Consider the following 16,542-nt stretch of genomic DNA (forward strand, 5'->3'; position numbering starts at 1 on the left):
TTCTGAGTTCTTTCCCAGGACCAAGGCGCAGCGGCTGTACCGGTTCTTACAGGGCCTAAAGACAGCGGGCAGCACTTTGTAGAGCGGTCAGATATAGTTCCTACGTGGCCCTCGAGCCGAGAAGTGGTGCGCCTGGCATACAGTTTTGTATATGCGTGAGTCGTACTTCGCCAGGGTAGCATGCCTGCTTCAGGGCCTCCAGGCCGTTTGCTTGTACTTCAAACGGACGCTTTATTTGCCGGCGAGAATGCCAATGGCCAATGGGGTAGTACACAAGCCTGTCAGCATGGGCACAGGAATGGTTAGCAGGTGACGCATCGAAAGAAATCCACCTCTACACCCGAATCTTCATGGATGAATTGCAAATAGTTCTCCAACGCCATTCACTAGGGCTTCCAATGAGCCAGGTGCGTTTGGATACCTCTATCTCTCGTACCGGGCGCGTCGCGGAAGGATAAAGTAAAATCTCGACCGATAAGGAGCTGTGCGGGTGTTTCTGCTGTGACACTCAAAATGGCAGAGACATATTTTGCCACCAGCTTCGCATTCCTTGCAGCGATGTGCGACAATTGATGTTTCCGTTGTTTCTCCGTATCCTGCTTACTGGCCGTGTATCCCTTGCCCAGAAATTGTACATGACAGCTTCTCATTTCTTCCAGCGACTGGCAAAGAAGCGCGAATCGACGGTCCCAAAGCTGGATGTTTATCAAGTAAAGGTAAACGATCGCATCCGCGGCAATATCATGATATGAGCCTGTGAACAGCGGCCGCGTGCAGGGCCTCGACGCACTTCGTTAATTCTTGTTGCTCTACTTGATCCATCTGACCACCACAGGTCTAAAAACATACTTCTGAAGAATCCGGTCGGAGTCTCATATCTGGCGCGGCGAAACTAGGAGAATGATGAACGAAAGAAGCGCGCGGGGGCAAGGATGAGGCACCCCCGAAGTGGCATGCTGCCTTTGCTGACTGTAATCATTCCATTTTCCTGGATTGCTGCGAGGTGGCTACGGTCACATTCCCTTCCACGATGATCGAGAGAGTCATATTGGATTATGTCCCTTTTGTTCCATCAAATATAGTCCTCGGTGTGAAGTAATGGCCGAATATACTGTGTCACGAGGAGATCTGGTCGGTTGTCAAGCAGATACTCTTGAAGGCGTAGATTTAGAATGTCTACATGGCTGACGTGGAACAGGTCCTGACCGGAATATCATCACGAGGCCTGCAGTATACCAAGCTCGATCTAGGAAACATTCTAATAGCAAACAGTGGCGTAGTAAAAATTAGTACGCTACTGGGACCAACATTTGACAAGTTCTATGCTCATGCTAGACCAGGGGCATCCATCATATCGGGCAATAGAATTCTCAAGGCTGGGCCAGGACAGATGAAGCACTGCTCTACCTCAGTGTGAGCTTGATTGGAGAGTCCAAGGGGTCATGCTTCCGCTGCAGCGATACGTCCTGTGAGGGTGATGGTTATCATGGATGCTACGAGGGCACATCGATGCTTGCTCGTTTGGATTCTTTTGCGGCAGCGTTGGATGTCACCCGCGTTGGATGTCACCCGCTATCTCGCCGAGAAGCCCTCTGATGTCCAGAGTGGTATCATAGGAGAAGACATGTTGAAGGCCCGACATGCACGTACCAATACGACCTGGGTTGACAACCGCTTCTAACACAATCCTGGTTGGGCTTTATTGGCCCAGCGAACATTGTAAAACTAGGCACTATCGCTAAATTCGCTTCTGGAAAGGCCTATCGTGAGGTGAGTCCTAAGTCATGGCCCACCGATAGTAATGCAACTATGATCTCAATTCCGCTGCGAGACAGCGAGGAAAAGAGGCCAAGGGGATGGCGCAGGCTCATCCAAGATGGAAACAACGTTCGGCGTCCGCAAACATATAACAAACATAAGCCAGCCGGAGCCAGAACCGAGTTCGTAAAGCCACTTCGTCGCGCATACCTACAAATAGAATTTCGGCTCAGACCAGGCCTTTTCCACAACTATTGGCAGGCCCGGCTAGGTTGCACTCTTCATGAAGGATAATTACTGGTTTGAGACTCTGCACCTTTCTACATGCATAAACCAATTGGGGATTTTTTTTTCTTTTTGTTTGTAGCCTATTAATTGTGCTTGCGTAGCATTTTGATAAACCCTCGTCTGCCGTAGCCTCGGTCTAAATATAAGACCCCTCATTAGCTGCCGCCCTAGCTGGACTTGTCAAAGGGGGCGCTGAAGAGCAATTCTCCCCCTCGGCTCAAATTTTGCCCTAATGGCCTTGATGCTCCAGACCACCGTTACAACGATGGCAAAGCGTCCGAGCGGTACTTCCGCGGAAAGCTGCTAAAAGCGACGATGGTCTGGCGGATGTCCTATCCTGTTGGGGGTTATGAACTTCTGCCAGAGGCTCAGATGGACACGCCCAGGATGAACGATAGAGTGGGCCCTGCTGATACTTGCCAGCGTGATTGATCACGACTGGTTGCTTGAAGCGGTACAGACAGAAAGTCGTGACATTATTGACCTTAGACCCAACGGCATTTTTAATAGGTTGAATAATGGGGTGAACAAGTCAAGCTTCGACCCTCATCCCTGGCCAAAGGAACCCCCGCGATGGCGATGGACCGCGAGATTCACGAGCGGACCCCAGGCCAACCGATATAGCGCCGCCGGAAAATGCTGGGTTCGTACCCGACTCTCGGCATGGTATTATTCTGCCTGCGCTCTTGGACTTTGACCTGGTCACCCAACCCGTCAACTCTCACGGTAGAACATCAGGCTTCATCAATTGAAGTAGACAACATTGGTGATTTGGGTACGAATATATTCTGCCAGCTAGGACGTCCAGAGCAACGTCATCATACTTGGCCAACAGCTCTTGTGTTAGGAAGCTACGAGACCCCTGCGTAACTTGTAAGCATGCTTCCAGAGCAACAGTCAGAGGGAACTACTCTGCAGAAGTAGAAGGCACATGTTGTATTAGGTTACCCCCAAAGGATAATGACTCGGTCCAACCGTGCGACAAAAGAATCTCAGGCAAGGCTTGTCAAAAATCAGTGTGCTCCAATAATGGCGTCTAGTGGCCGTGATCGGTTCCCGTCATTGCCTTTAATTGGGTTGCTTCCATGCTCGGTAGTAGAAGCTGCGGCGGAGTCAAAGTGGCGCACTGGTCTGAAATGGAGTGCTTTGATTTAATTCGGGGTTTTACGGAGGACAGAGGACGCAAGTATAGTCTTCATTTGCTTGCCTCCATGGCGCTCAAGTAAACAGCCATGTCCAGTTCCATCCGGTATGTGGGATTTAAAAGCTTGAGCACTAGAACGTGTTTGATTACTAGCAGCCAGTGTTGACAGAGAACATGGGAGATATGAAAGCCCGCCATACCTGCTAGGTTTTGTCTATATTGAAGACTTAAAAAGTCACTGGAATTTCACAATGCCCTTGTTCACGGATTAAAGCGATGTTGAGGAAATTGGTGCAACAGGACTTCACTTATCTACATAAGCAAAACGGGTTGGTTGAATGCAAGAGATCAAAGGGAATAGGGCCTTAAAAATCCGACTTAACTACATGACCTGGAAAGACCTTGTGCCCCTTTGTATTTGCTTTAACAACCGCTTTACAGTGCCAAGACGTACATTATTATCTTTCCTTTTCCTCTTGCTCTCCTGCTTCTCCTCTCCTCCACCTCTTCTTCTTCAACTGGAGTCACCGGCAGCAAAATCGCGCCCGATTGTCATGACCATTTTGCTATGTACAGAGAGCGCTGCTAGCCTGTTCTACCGGAGCAGGAGCCCAGGATCAATATAACCCATGCACTTTGGTTCCTCATGCAACTCAAGCCAAAGCTTGTTTGAGACATTGTCTTGACCGCCGCCACTTTCCAAGTCGCCATACTCGTACGGAATATTACCCAGCCAAGGGTCAGAGGTATTTTCCGACGCCACCGGCGAGCTATGCGTAATTATTTCAGTTACCGCAGGCCACTGTAGGCCACCAGATTGCGCCAAATGCGGTTCTGGTTGTTCAAGAACTAGCGAAATGGTGTCCACGATATTGCTTGGGCTGCTTTGACCGGATGCAAAGCCACTGCGTCTTTCAGTATCTGGAGTGATTGGGGACGGTGATGTCCGCTTTATGGGCAGTTGGAGCGTCTTGTTGGCGGGATCGCCGATGCTGGCGTGTATTGTAGAGTGCTGATGTCGCTCAGTGTTTGCCAGGTCTTGGAAGATGCAACGGATGATCGTACTTTCATTCCGCCACCCTAGACCAATAGCCTTAGAGATGGCCTTGCCGTCGTTGCGGTGGTTGCTTTGCCGCAAATATTCCTTGACAAGCCCATTGTAGGCAAACCGGTAGAGCATGAATGCATTCATCGGGCGCGTGATCTTCCCTTTCTTCCTGGCTTCTTCCATGCGATCGGCGCAAGATCGATGTACCCAGCTGTGCATGTCTCTCACTGGAACGCTCACCTCATCGCTCAGGATGTCGCTCAGTGGTCGACAAAGAATACTTCTGACAATCGGAGGAGCAAGCTCGTTGGGTGACTGAGGTTTCTGCACTATTTTGTGGCGCGCCATCGAGGCTATGCCTATGTTTCTGGTCAGTAAGCAAGGTGAAGGAAGAGGACACTGAACCGATCTGTTCATGAAAGGGGCTGTGAAATGAGGTTCTAACTGGTGCCAAACTGATGATTTCTGACAAAAGAAAATGGGTGAATTTGTACAGCAATTGTCAGGCTTGACCTAGCCAAAAAAAAAAAAAAAAAAAAAAAAAAAAAAAAAAAGACCACGTCAAAAAAGCTAGAGAGCGGATAGCAAGGTTAGTAGATCATTTGGGTATTTGAACAAGGTATTTAAAAGGCTAGGCCGTGACCCACTTGAGAAGATAGGTCGTCTCACTACGAGGCACGAGTTTGCCATATCTCACTAGCGTCTGCCCAAGAAGGCGGAGTTTTGAGTCATCTATAAAAAAAGACCAAGCTCAAGTCTTCGTGTCAAGTTTGACTAATATGCGGTAATATCGCCCAATGAGCGGAACGCTCCGCCTCGCCAGATCGTCGCATCGAGCTAAACAATATCTCGAGGATAAGCCGGAATCCTACACGGCCTATTATAATACCCATCATATCCATGCGATGCGGTTTCCGATCTTCGTATTTTGTTTCTGACCTGCAAAATCAGCTTATTTGAATTCTGGATGCCATGGCTGCATAACGTATTCTCGTTAGTATAGTGACCAATGCTCGCTTCGAAATGTTGTGCAATTGGGTGAAGTTGATATCTAGCTACATTATTGTGCGTAGCTTTCGTGCCAACCATCAAGACATTTCTTTCCGTACTCGCGGCAAGTGGATAAGAAGCTCTTAAATATCGATACTCTAAGTCCTCTATGGTATGCGTTCGCCAACAATGCTTATCAATCAGAGACCTCTCTTGTGTAGCGACGGATGCATCTTCTCCAAGGATTGTGCTACCCCTGGAGTCTCCAGTCCTCGCAGATACATATGCGTCGGTGTTTCCGCGATAGAAGACCTATTAGACTTTGTTGATGGGGGAACGTGAGCTGGCAGCTCATTGCATTCACTGCCCACAACGCGGACAGAGCGTACCGCGGGTTGCGGCTCGACCGGGACCCCATCTGCCTCATTTGGTCGAGACCGATCGGACTTGAGACAGAGCAAATGTAGCCAATGACGTCTCCTGGGGCTACAGTGGCATAGACCATGTTGCAAATGACGCTTACGCTTGATAGCCAGCCATATCATGATAACGCAAGCTGCCCCAACCGTAGGGACAGACACACCGACAGCAACAGGCATGATCCAGCCCTTTTTCTGAGGCATGGATGCTCGGACCGCCGTAGTCTTTGGTTGCAGCGGCTTTCCCGATGTGGTATATGGGTACCAGGTTGTGACCGTCTTCGTGTACGGGGTATCAAACAGGGACTTGAGTTGAGGGTCTCCCCACGATTCGGGCGCAGTTCGACTGGCGTTCCCTGTTGTTCTAGTCCCTATCAGCTATCGAAGATCACAGACTCATCAGACAAGATGAATGACCCACGTTCCTCCAATTTTCTGAGACACCACACTTGGTACACGGTATTCCTCGACAGCCTCGGGAGAGTATGTCGTTTGAAATTTCAAATCATTGAGACTGAATGTCTGCAGGATGCCGCCATCGAGACAAATGGACGGATCCTTGTATAGGCCCCCCACCACTAACATGTGGCTCGGTAGGACACCGAAGCATTGATGTCCGCTGCGACCATGACGAGATTTCCCGGTGTAGGCTCTGATCCAGATGAAGGATGGCAAGGAGAGGATGTACACGTCGTCATAAGGGGCAGTGGTGGAATCTTCCCCATTATAGCCGCCGTAGATGTAAATGTTGTGAGAACTGCCATCCAATGCAGAAGCAACAGTGGAGCAGAAGGAGGAACGACCGCCCGAGGGAACATCGCCTGTGGCGTTTTGGAGATACCTTGAGGATGTGACAACAAGTGAGCTTGCATTCGGTTCGGGGAAGTCGACGGGGGTACATACCATGTATCAAGCGCAATATCGTAAATTGGAATAATAGTCATGAAATCCGGGTCGGTCAAGGACTGCGCTGGGTTAACCAAGGTTCCTCTTTGGGCCCGAAGAGCCGGGGCGAGCCTCACATTCAGCTTTTGCTGCGTGGATGAAAGACCGGAGGGATATATCTCTTCTGGGGTTTTCACTCCGCCAATAACTGCTAGAACGCCTTGCTGGGAAACGGGTATCCACACCAGTTGCGGGTTTGCTCGGCTCGCGACATAGTTTGGCAGCGTCAAGTTCCGCCAGATTGGTTGATCGCCATTGGCTGCCATATTGACTGCAATCAGTGTGTTCGCCGATGTGTTTGCTGATGCATCGTCCGAGGTGATAGGACCCCAGTCTCGACCTCGCATGCCACCGAAATAAAAAGCCAGGTCCTCGCTTGGCACCGATACTGGACCCCCATTTGTGACGTAGCGAGTCATATTGCCTGGTAGTGACGAGTTAAAGAATGATCCCTCATCATGATCTGAGCCTGCATCCGAGAATCGATATCCAAGAGCCTCCGTGGCGTTGGGAACATCTTGGCTGTCCGTTGGCCTGGTTAGTCCCCTGGTAGGATACTATCAGAACAAGGCCCGTGAGAAGGGAGCGGAATGATAGTGCCCACCCATAGAGAATGATTTCTCGGTCGTTTCCAAACATTGCGCCATCTTCGAAGTTCGGCTGGGCTACGGCTGGGTTGGGCCCCTTCGAGAAAAGACTAGAGGAGTTGGTCGTTTCAATGTTGAATCGATCAGCAAGTGACAGGCTATAGAACGTGCCCCCAGAGTTACCTAGCCGGAACGATCAGCTTCTGTTCCCCACGGACCGTCGTAGCAGCTGTCGGTTGCTTACCGTCATTTGTTGGTATGCCGTAGGAACCATCGGAGTATCCGCTTGGGAAGGGTCAGTGTTGGGTCACACGGGCGCAGGATGACGGACCTCTGCCACCATAACGAACCGCCGTTCAGTATGATAGTTTGCCGAAGTTGGAAGCCTTTGTCCGATCAACACCGAGCTCGTGCGATTCGTATGCTTCATGTGGTGTGACTTACCACGAAACCCGTTCCAGTTGCACATCGTGGTATTGATTTGGGTCGTCCATGGCGGTGCAGCTATTACAGGGAGAGAAAGAAGTGAACCAACCAGCCACTTCCATGCGAAAGGGGTATGTGGCATTTTTCGAGTCTTTTCCAGAATTGATTAAAGGACGGGGCCCTGGCCAGGGCGATGGCACTTATAGGAAGGGCTGAACAGTATGCTCATAACGTAATGTTACATATTCGGTGATATCAGTTGGCCTTCACGTAAAACAAAGCCAAGCCCCCACTCTCTAAGGCAGCGATTGCTGACATGCGATTCGAATAAGAAGATATCTATCTGCATTGGCAGTGGTTCTTGCAAGCATTGCATTTGGTTCCCGTGCTATCCATCGTGTGGATTTACCCCTGCATTATGCTCACATGGTCCTGCCTGGCCGGATGGAAGAAGGATGGCCATGACCTTCCTCGCTGTGGGTTGAGCCCGACCCGTCAGATCAGCCAAGTGGTGCCGAGATCAATTACGCACGACGCTCCATCTTGACGCAAAGGGTGTGTTTCTCATGATGAATACGGCACAAGGCGTGGGCTGCCCTGTCGGGACCGACCGTACTTTCTATTCAGCCGTACAGCGGTTTCCTTCGCATTCGCATAGTCGCTCGGCAAGAGCTCTGGTGGCTTCCAGATTCGCGAATACCGTCCCCAGTCATGCCGCCGGATTACGTGTCGACGAGGAGGCAAACTCCATTCGCGCGTGGTAGACGTAGCACGTTCAGACTGCACGGGACTCTGCGGTACGACAATGGCAGGTCCGCTGTGTGCCCGCGTCGTTGATGGGCCACGACTCTCCAGGGAGGCCGGGAGAGACGCAACGGAGGCGAGGCTCTGCGGCCCACGGTTTGGTGTTTGTTCCTTCTCCTCGCTTCGATTTGCGAAATCTTGACCATATCGAACACACGGGTTCATAAACTCTGATCTGGGTACTAACGGCAGAGGAATATAACGCACGTCTTCCAGGGGGCAGAAACGCCCGTCCCTGAGCTTGACAGAAAAGGAGGCCTTCAACAGCTGTTTATCAGCCTCTAGGGTAAGTTGAAATTCAAATTCGACTTCCTTCGTCTCAATCCCAAGCGGAAACATTTCTTTGTGGGGAAGCATCCCGGAGAATTTTCCCAGGCGAGACAACCGGGCGAGGATCCGCTCCGTGGCCGGATATGTTATATCGCAGTCCCATTCGATGAGTCTGTTCTTCCGAATGTACTTGCCAAATGTTTTCAAGTTGGCGGGGGTAACGTACATCTCCGTCTCGATGATGAGATCACCTTTATCCGTCGAATCAGGTTGGATTTTTTTCGTAAATCGCAGACAACCGGGTAACTGGTTAGGATCTTGACCCTGCGTACAATCAGCCAAAACACCGACAACGTGCCTTTGTTCGAAACTGCCAACCCACCTCGCGAAGGATCCATCCTATGCCCCTGTGCCACGCTCCAAGCTTCAAAGGCTTCCCATTTCTTGTATAGTCCCCATCGTAGGACAGGCCCAGATGTCGTGTTATAACACACTCTTCAACGATAGGGCTGCGAGCGTAGCACAGCGCTCCATGCGCTATAGCCCCGGGCCTGAAGAAGTGGCAAGGCAGTGTTAGCAGTTTTCCGATGAGCGCAGAGCATGGTGAACCTACTCTGACATTCGCCTGCATATTGCGACACCAGTTTCATCGAGTATTCTCCGAGATAGCTCCTCGAAGAACCACCCATTTTCCCCTACTCCACCGCAGACCACCACAGCATTGACGAGATGCCCAGCAGACATCGCACTCTCGTACAGTTTTTTGGCTAGCCCCACGCCTCCGGCAATCAAAGGCTCGAAGAAGGATTTCATAACATGCCTATATGAGACACAAACAACAACCATGAGCTTGGCTGATAATGAACCCAATTCATGACACAGGAAGGCATTGAAGGCATTGGTGTCTCAAATGGGGACGAGTACTTACGAGGGTAAAGTGATGGGGCGGCCATTTCCATCATGGAGAATGTGACTCGATTGGCCATTAAAGTTGCGTTTGCATCGATCGATTTGGGAAGAGATGTTCAGAGTCCAGTGAACATCGCAATCCAGTGCAGTCCAATCGGGGCATTGTTTCGTGAGCCAGTTGCGTGCAAATTGGTTGATCATTTGTCCTCCACCGGGAAACCCTATTTGACGTTCAGCAATCCAGCCGGCTTGAACTTCGTGGATGAGGGCGCAGACCATGGGTTGGGCAAGCCTGCTTTATCTGATCCGTGCTATCCTCATATACAGCCACGCCGTCCTGGACAAGGGGTTAGAAAGAATACGTCAAGAGGGGGGCTGGTCGAGAAGACCCTACAACAGTGGCGCCACCGAAGTCAATGAATAATTTCGCGCCGCGTGGCAGACCGAGGCTTCTTTTGTATTTGACAAAATAGTAGGCAGCCGCCATGGCCTCCGAAACAGCCCCGGTGACTTCCATTCCGACAGCGGAAGGCTCTTGAAGAAGAAGGAGCCTCAACGACTCACTGCAGCTGACCGGGTATGTGAGATAGCATTTTATCGCGTCAAAGTTGCCACCGTACTTCCGGTGGAGATGTTCTTTGGCTGTCTCCGAGATATGCGAGAGAAGCTTCCGGTATAGGCTGGCAGGGTTGACAGGCCCTATTTGGGGAGCGGATGCTTCAAGCAGCTCACAGGATCTTGCGAGCGAGTGGGCATACGGTTCGAAGCCCATGGCGCCGAGTTTCCAATCCCTGAAGATGTGAAACCCAGAGAACGACAAGCCATCGGGACCGAACACGCAGTGTTGGCCATCTTCAGAGAGGGCTATGGTGGTATCGAGTTCTGTGGTCGTTTTCTTCCTGTCCGCGTCATCGCTCAAACGGAACTCCAAGGGGTAGTCGATCGAATCGGGGGAGTCGGGATTCTCGGAGACGAAGGCTTTGACCGTGGTTGTTCCGATATCGATCGTAATCAACACTTCCTGAGGCGCTTCTTCACTGCGCGCGGGAGCCATCAAGGCGTGAGAAGACCGTGATTGTTAGGTAAAGTGGAGGCGTTGCCAGCCACGAACCGACCCTCTCCCGCCCCCTCCCCTCTCTCCCGGCCCCGAGAGAAACTCAATCCGTGGATGGTCACGTGATGGACATCACTGCACGATTTGTCTCCGTGGGGTTAAGCTCACGTATACGCGACGTGAAGTGATGTGACGCGTCCCACAAAAACGACCAGGCCCTGACCTGGAGCCCTTGAGCTGTGCCAGTCATTATGATGTCATCCACCAATGTGGTTCATGAGATCGAGCCTACTCGCTACAATGTTATCATTTGTAGCGTTACTATGGGCGAATTCATGTGCCTCCCTTGGTAAATATTTGTCCGGTAGCTTATTTGCCGATTTTTCGCATGGACATTCCAACAATCGGTTGTTCGTTACTGTCTGCATGTCAGGCCCACATATGTGAAAACCATATTCAAGACAGCGGGCTGTTCAGAGCTTATTCAGAAACCAACCATCCAGAGTGAACCACACTAGGGCTATGATGGCTAGGTGATGCAAAGGATTGATGTCGAGAGTCGGTGGACACTATTTTCGGAAAAAGGCTAAGCTAGATTTAGACCGGTCCCCAAATCCAATAACCACCATGCTCAAAATTTGGCACACAATGACGTGCCGCGGACGAAGTTATAAAGCCCCGATAACTTCCGGGGTCCAGAATGTGATCAAGGATGGCAGGTGTGGTGCTATTGCAAGCTTCCAAGGGTCAGTGGCGACTGAAGCGAATAAACAGAAGAGGTAGCTATCGAGTCCTCATCGCTTTGGGCCCTCGGTGCAATCCCAAAAGCAGATGTCTCCGCCAACACCGAAGGCAATCGATCATGCGCTTGTCGGAAGTCAGGACAGACAGCCGGGATATGAAGGGCAAGGACATGATAAGCAGGGATCCGAAAGCCAATGACCCGAAAAGTAGGGAATTGCCTACTCCTTCTCTTTTGACTGTCATTTTACAGCAAATTGCTTCATGCGGCCTCCGAGGAGTCTCTCAACTTATACAGCGAGAAGCCCAAAAGGCACTGAATACCAGTATGTGCAATTTGTCGCTTCTTTGACTTGCTCCCAATGCTAATCGTCGTTCAAGATCTATCTCTAGTCGACCATCTCACCCAGCATATCTCAGGCAAAAGGCCTGGCCGACGCGATGACCCAATAATACGCTCGTCTGGCACGTGGCATCACGGCCAAGAAAAAACCACTCTAGAACCGACTTCCTCGTAGGCTATTTGTCTGGGGCCCTCCGGAATTTTTGCGCGGATACACGGCTGCCACTGCCTGCACCGAATACATAGCTGTCCACTGATAAAGTACCAAGGTCTGGCTTGAAACTGAATGTGAAAAGTAGCTTTATTTGAGCCGCAAATGTTCTGTAGGATGGTGAGACGGATATGGGGTTGCATCGCTTATTTGTTGACAAAAAAAAAAAAAGGCGTACATAAACGCTGCATGAAAAAAGAAAGAAAAAAAAAAAAAAAAGTAATCTGGGCCATCTGCCGTATGCGTTCTGCCGTTCAATCTCATTCGATTGTAGGCCGATAAAATTGCGTAAAAGTGGACGATCAGTCTCTAGATATCCGCAAACCACGTAAAGATTCTGCGAAGACTTGCCTCATCCTTCGGTGCATCCCATTCGCAACCCCAATCAGACCCTAAGCCCTAAGTCCCAAACCTTAGGGTTTTGGGGCTCTGTCCGCCAGCCGAAGGAGACCTCAGCCGAAATGATTCTGATATACTGAATCGGATATGGAGCAGGAACTTCGCAGGCACTCTTCCGATAACCTGAAGTCTCTCTCCTCATAATCTAAGAATCAACCCTTTATTTGGATTTGCCCTGGCCGATACAACAAGTCGAGCATAACGAGGATGTGGGGCTATGGAACTGTGGGGTGCATGGGCCAGCCACAATGATCTTCGATCTTTTGGAAAACAACCAGTTCGTCCTACATACATTCTCAACTGTAGACCTTGACATAGCCCGGCCAAGTCATTAATTACAGTAATTTATTACACCCTATACTATTCAATATATATAAGAAATATTGATCTCTATATTGCTGTAATCAATACCTTGGCGGACAGGCTTGACGGGCGGCGGGCGGCGGGTCACCCCCCGGACCCTGGGCTATGTCAAGGTCTACTCAACTGTACCTCTCATACCTGAGTAGCCCATGAGGCAAACAGCCATTTCTACCTTAAGTAGGAAATCAAGCGGGCGAGACAAATACCCATTGGGCTCGAGATGACAAAGTACCAAAAATGGAGCCGCGGGTGGGAAACCAGCGCATGGTTACCGGGGCTTGAGCTCGGAGACCTTCCGTAGCAAAAGCCACAGCACAGATCTTGGCCATATTGGAGACCCGGTAGTCGCTACGCAGCTAGTGCTCAAAGGGCAGTTCTTGATTCGCTATGGTCGCTCCACAATCGACTCTTACGTTCACAGGTTACATGAGCGGCGGGGCGTAGATCATGCTGTAATCTCGGGGGGTTGGATCCACAAACGGTGTACCTGCTGCAGATCGATCATTTGGGCTAGCCAATCGGACCGCCAGGTAGCTCGTCTAAGCTGCTTCTTCCATGTGTGGTACTAATGTCATGTCATATTGGCCGAAGCCGAGGATCTTGTTTGGAATTAGACGCGCAGGGTTGGGTCTGTGCACAACCCTCGGGCACAGGTGCGAATTGCGCTTCATGGAGAATCCGATATTCCCACCGTGCCCGACCTCGTTGGAACTTCATGTGGAATTAGTACAGTAATGTAAATGCTGCTCTTTGCAATTGTGACTGTCGGGCGACCTTTCACGAAAACATGGTATTCGCACCACAGTTCCTATGCAGGGGAACTCAACAAGATCTCACCTTACAAAGTCCATTTTGTTGCCGCGTCACCTGCTTGTGATCGGGGGCTTGAGCAGGCCCACCTGCAAACGATGATCTGATATCCCCAAAGCAAAACGCGGCGTTTCTTATCCTTGCCTCAGGTTCCTTATACGACAAACGCTGTCAGATATCCGACTACATCCGTGACCCAATTAGAAGGTCGAGGACCTTGGCCCCCACGATTCAAGCGAACCCCTACTGCATATTGACTGCGCCGCCAAGGTTGCGCTCTGGTTTTCCAACTATAAAATGCCCCACCCAAGTCAAGTCATTGGCTCACTTCGTGTCAGGGGTAAGTTTTCCCTATGCTTTCTTATTCTTTCATTGATTTTTCTTTCATTGATTTTTCATTCATTGATTTTTCATTCATTGATTTTTCATTCATTCATTTTTCATTCATTCATTTTTCATTCATTCATTTTTTCTTTCACTCCTTTTTTTTTTTTTTTTATTTTTTATTATTTTTTTTACCACCCAGCCCTCAGACGCCCGAGCACATTCTGTCTCTAGTGCCTTCAATAGTAGAGCAAGCGGAGGAGAGCACCGGTAAACTATGGGTAAGATATTGCGGAAAATCAGATGTGCAGACAAAAGTACATGTCATGACATAGCTTGAATTTAGACCCAACCGGTTCGCCACCATATCTCATCAATGGGAGAACTGGAACACAGGCTGTTAGCGGGGCCGGGGCCACGGCTAAACAAAGAAGCAGTCCTGATTTCAGTCCCTGAGCCCCGTAGTAGCAGAATAATCAACGCACTGTTGAGGTTGTCACTGGCTGATTAGCTATATACCCAGAAGAAAAAGAAAAGAAAAAAAAAAAAAAAAAAAAAAAGAGAAAAAGGGGTCCCGATTTTGTCGTTTCCATCGTTTGCCTGGTGCGAGGGGTCTGCGACACGGCAGGCCAGGACATTGATCAATTTTCACCAAAGCGATGACGCTATCGTGGTAGGGCAATTGGAAATCGATGCATGCCATCAAGCTTCCGATTATGCGAGACTTCCTTGGTAAGAGCGCGCCTAGAACTCGCCTTATCAAGTTTTGATGTCATCCAGGTCTCCGCCAAACACCCCTGTCCTGGAGCTAATGCAGGATATGCGCCAAATCACTTTTAGCACCGGCCAAATCACACCCTGACTTACCCACTCGGAAGGCTTCGTGTCTGTTGGGACGGGGCCACAAAGTGAATGAGGTACTATAAAGCGACGTTGGCATGGACCAAAATTTTACTTATCACCTCTTTATAACATAAAGCACCGCAATGGCTGGACGACAAACACGGGCAGCGGGAGATGGAAATCAACAGCCGCAGTACGAGCACACTGACAGGCAGACACCAAGGCAAGCCCAACAGCAAGGACTGTCTCCGCCATACACGGCGCGACATTCCACCCAAGAACAGAATGCACGGCCGGGCAGTCCGGATGAACTTATGCCTGACGGGTTTGGTGACATAGATAGCATGTTCCCTCAGGGCCCTATCTATGACACTTCTGCATTTCCGGCCAGACCCATGCTTGACCAAGGCCATCATCCGACCAGCTCCCAGCTCTTTGACGAAGTCCTAGAAGGATTCCTCATCAGCTGTGCCAATGAATTATACGTATGAACCCTCTTCGAACGTACGCTTCTAGACGCTAATATGATATAAGCCTAACATGAGAAAAAGGCTGGAAGATGAACAGGCAAAAGCGACACTGATCGGCCTCTTGTCATCATATTTCCGGGCTGAAATGGGCATGGGCCAGAGCGGTGGAGCCAGTAACAGCAACAGCGTCGGCAATGAGGGTAGTGATTTCCAGACATGAGATAAACCCCTGAAACAGTCAGCAGGGTAAAAGGAAGAAGAGGAAATCAAAGATGTTGGGGGGATAGGGACTGGGGGAGGGCAGCTGCCCACATTTGTTGCTCAGCCTGAAGAAAGTGTGGGTGGGATCAATTCTTTCCACTATAAATGATGTACTTGGCGCCTTTGACGATTTGAACAATTTATACGCTTTCCAGTTCTTTTGATGACTTTCGGTCCCATTGACTTGGACTGGCCTTGAGATTACATGTCCCGAACTCTCTTACCATGCTCGCTTGGTATCATGAATCGGCGCAAAGGAAATGAAGACCGAAGAAGAATGAGACGGAGGATTCCATTGTCCATTCCATTGACCTAAAAGTTGTAAAGCCACTTCCTTTGCAACCCGTCATGACATTCTTGGTTTGATGAGACTGTGGAAGCATTGTTACAGTACCGTTTATCTGTAGGCCTTTTACGGATAACACTTAGAGAGACGGGCGTGCCAGGAGCAGCACCCACTGATGATCCTATTTATCACGCGTCGACCGAGTGAACAGAGAAGCCATAGTGCCCACAGCTACAATATGTAAATATGTAAGCTCCTGAACCTCAAGATGGTAATGAATCACCTGCACGCAACAACCCTCCCCCCCCCCAGCGTCTCCATCCGGTCCCAACAATAGCCAAAATTCCGCAAAGTAGAATTGGCGAGATAGTGAAAAAGCAGACAGACAAAGAAGACCAAGCAGCTAGAGTCTGGACATGTCATATCGGCTGGTGTCCCCGTAATGGGAGTCAAAGATAAACCGTCAGAATGAGGCTCGGGTAACCTCTAGGGCCATAGAGGTCGCGAGGGAATATACTTGAACACTCTCGTTCAAATGCACCGTATTTTGTACGTTATCGGTCTATCGTACATCAATCTTTCACACTAATAAATCACGCCTGTCAGGTGCCATTTACATACACTGGATTGTCGCGGATATGTACTCTATCATTTTGGAATTTGTTGATTTCAGTATCTGCATGAGTGCACCATGACTTGGCTCCAGAACTCAGTCATCGTATCGTTTGCTTGCTTCTGTATTGTCAGACCCAGCTTTGAAGGAACAACAAAATCTCCCATTCGTAGGTCTACTAGGCATTAGGTCATCCAAGATGAACACGGCTTTCTATATACCTCAAAGCAGCAAGC

At 49.8% G+C, this 16,542-nt stretch overlaps 5 protein-coding genes across 5 annotated transcripts; 2 read left to right on the forward strand and 3 right to left on the reverse strand.

Moving 5' to 3' along the window:
* Nucleotides 1–1,486: 1,486 nt before the first annotated feature.
* On the forward strand, nucleotides 1,487–1,681 carry N7508_011166 (uncharacterized protein; the record flags this gene model as incomplete). The annotated part of the gene is made up of 1 exon (XM_058469226.1): nucleotides 1,487–1,681. The coding sequence occupies one exon, from the start codon at nucleotides 1,487–1,489 to the stop codon at nucleotides 1,679–1,681; it is 195 nt and encodes a 64-aa protein (XP_058314204.1).
* A 2,104-nt stretch (nucleotides 1,682–3,785) lies between these two features.
* On the reverse strand, nucleotides 3,786–4,586 carry N7508_011167 (uncharacterized protein; the record flags this gene model as incomplete). The annotated part of the gene is made up of 1 exon (XM_058469227.1): nucleotides 3,786–4,586. One exon carries the CDS (start codon nucleotides 4,584–4,586, stop codon nucleotides 3,786–3,788), a length of 801 nt encoding a protein of 266 aa, XP_058314205.1.
* An 842-nt stretch (nucleotides 4,587–5,428) lies between these two features.
* On the reverse strand, nucleotides 5,429–7,673 carry N7508_011168 (Kelch repeat-containing protein; the record flags this gene model as incomplete). Its single annotated transcript, XM_058469228.1, is given in 6 exon segments — nucleotides 5,429–6,011; nucleotides 6,069–6,488; nucleotides 6,551–7,149; nucleotides 7,160–7,362; nucleotides 7,424–7,464; nucleotides 7,624–7,673. The coding sequence occupies 6 exon segments, from the start codon at nucleotides 7,671–7,673 to the stop codon at nucleotides 5,429–5,431; spliced, it is 1,896 nt and encodes a 631-aa protein (XP_058314206.1).
* Nucleotides 7,674–8,169: 496 nt separating this feature from the next.
* N7508_011169 (Hsp70 family protein) lies at nucleotides 8,170–10,642 on the reverse strand (the record flags this gene model as incomplete). The annotated part of the gene is made up of 6 exons (XM_058469229.1): nucleotides 8,170–9,003; nucleotides 9,062–9,230; nucleotides 9,293–9,499; nucleotides 9,608–9,809; nucleotides 9,865–9,925; nucleotides 9,983–10,642. The coding sequence occupies 6 exons, from the start codon at nucleotides 10,640–10,642 to the stop codon at nucleotides 8,170–8,172; spliced, it is 2,133 nt and encodes a 710-aa protein (XP_058314207.1).
* A 4,177-nt stretch (nucleotides 10,643–14,819) lies between these two features.
* Nucleotides 14,820–15,366, forward strand: N7508_011170 (uncharacterized protein; the record flags this gene model as incomplete). The annotated part of the gene is made up of 2 exons (XM_058469230.1): nucleotides 14,820–15,161; nucleotides 15,244–15,366. 2 exons carry the CDS (start codon nucleotides 14,820–14,822, stop codon nucleotides 15,364–15,366), a joined length of 465 nt encoding a protein of 154 aa, XP_058314208.1.
* Nucleotides 15,367–16,542: the final 1,176 nt, after the last annotated feature.

This window comes from Penicillium antarcticum, assembly GCF_028974205.1.
Source record: "Penicillium antarcticum strain IBT 31339 chromosome Unknown utg000010l_segment0_segment0, whole genome shotgun sequence".
Taxonomy (NCBI): domain Eukaryota; kingdom Fungi; phylum Ascomycota; class Eurotiomycetes; order Eurotiales; family Aspergillaceae; genus Penicillium; species Penicillium antarcticum.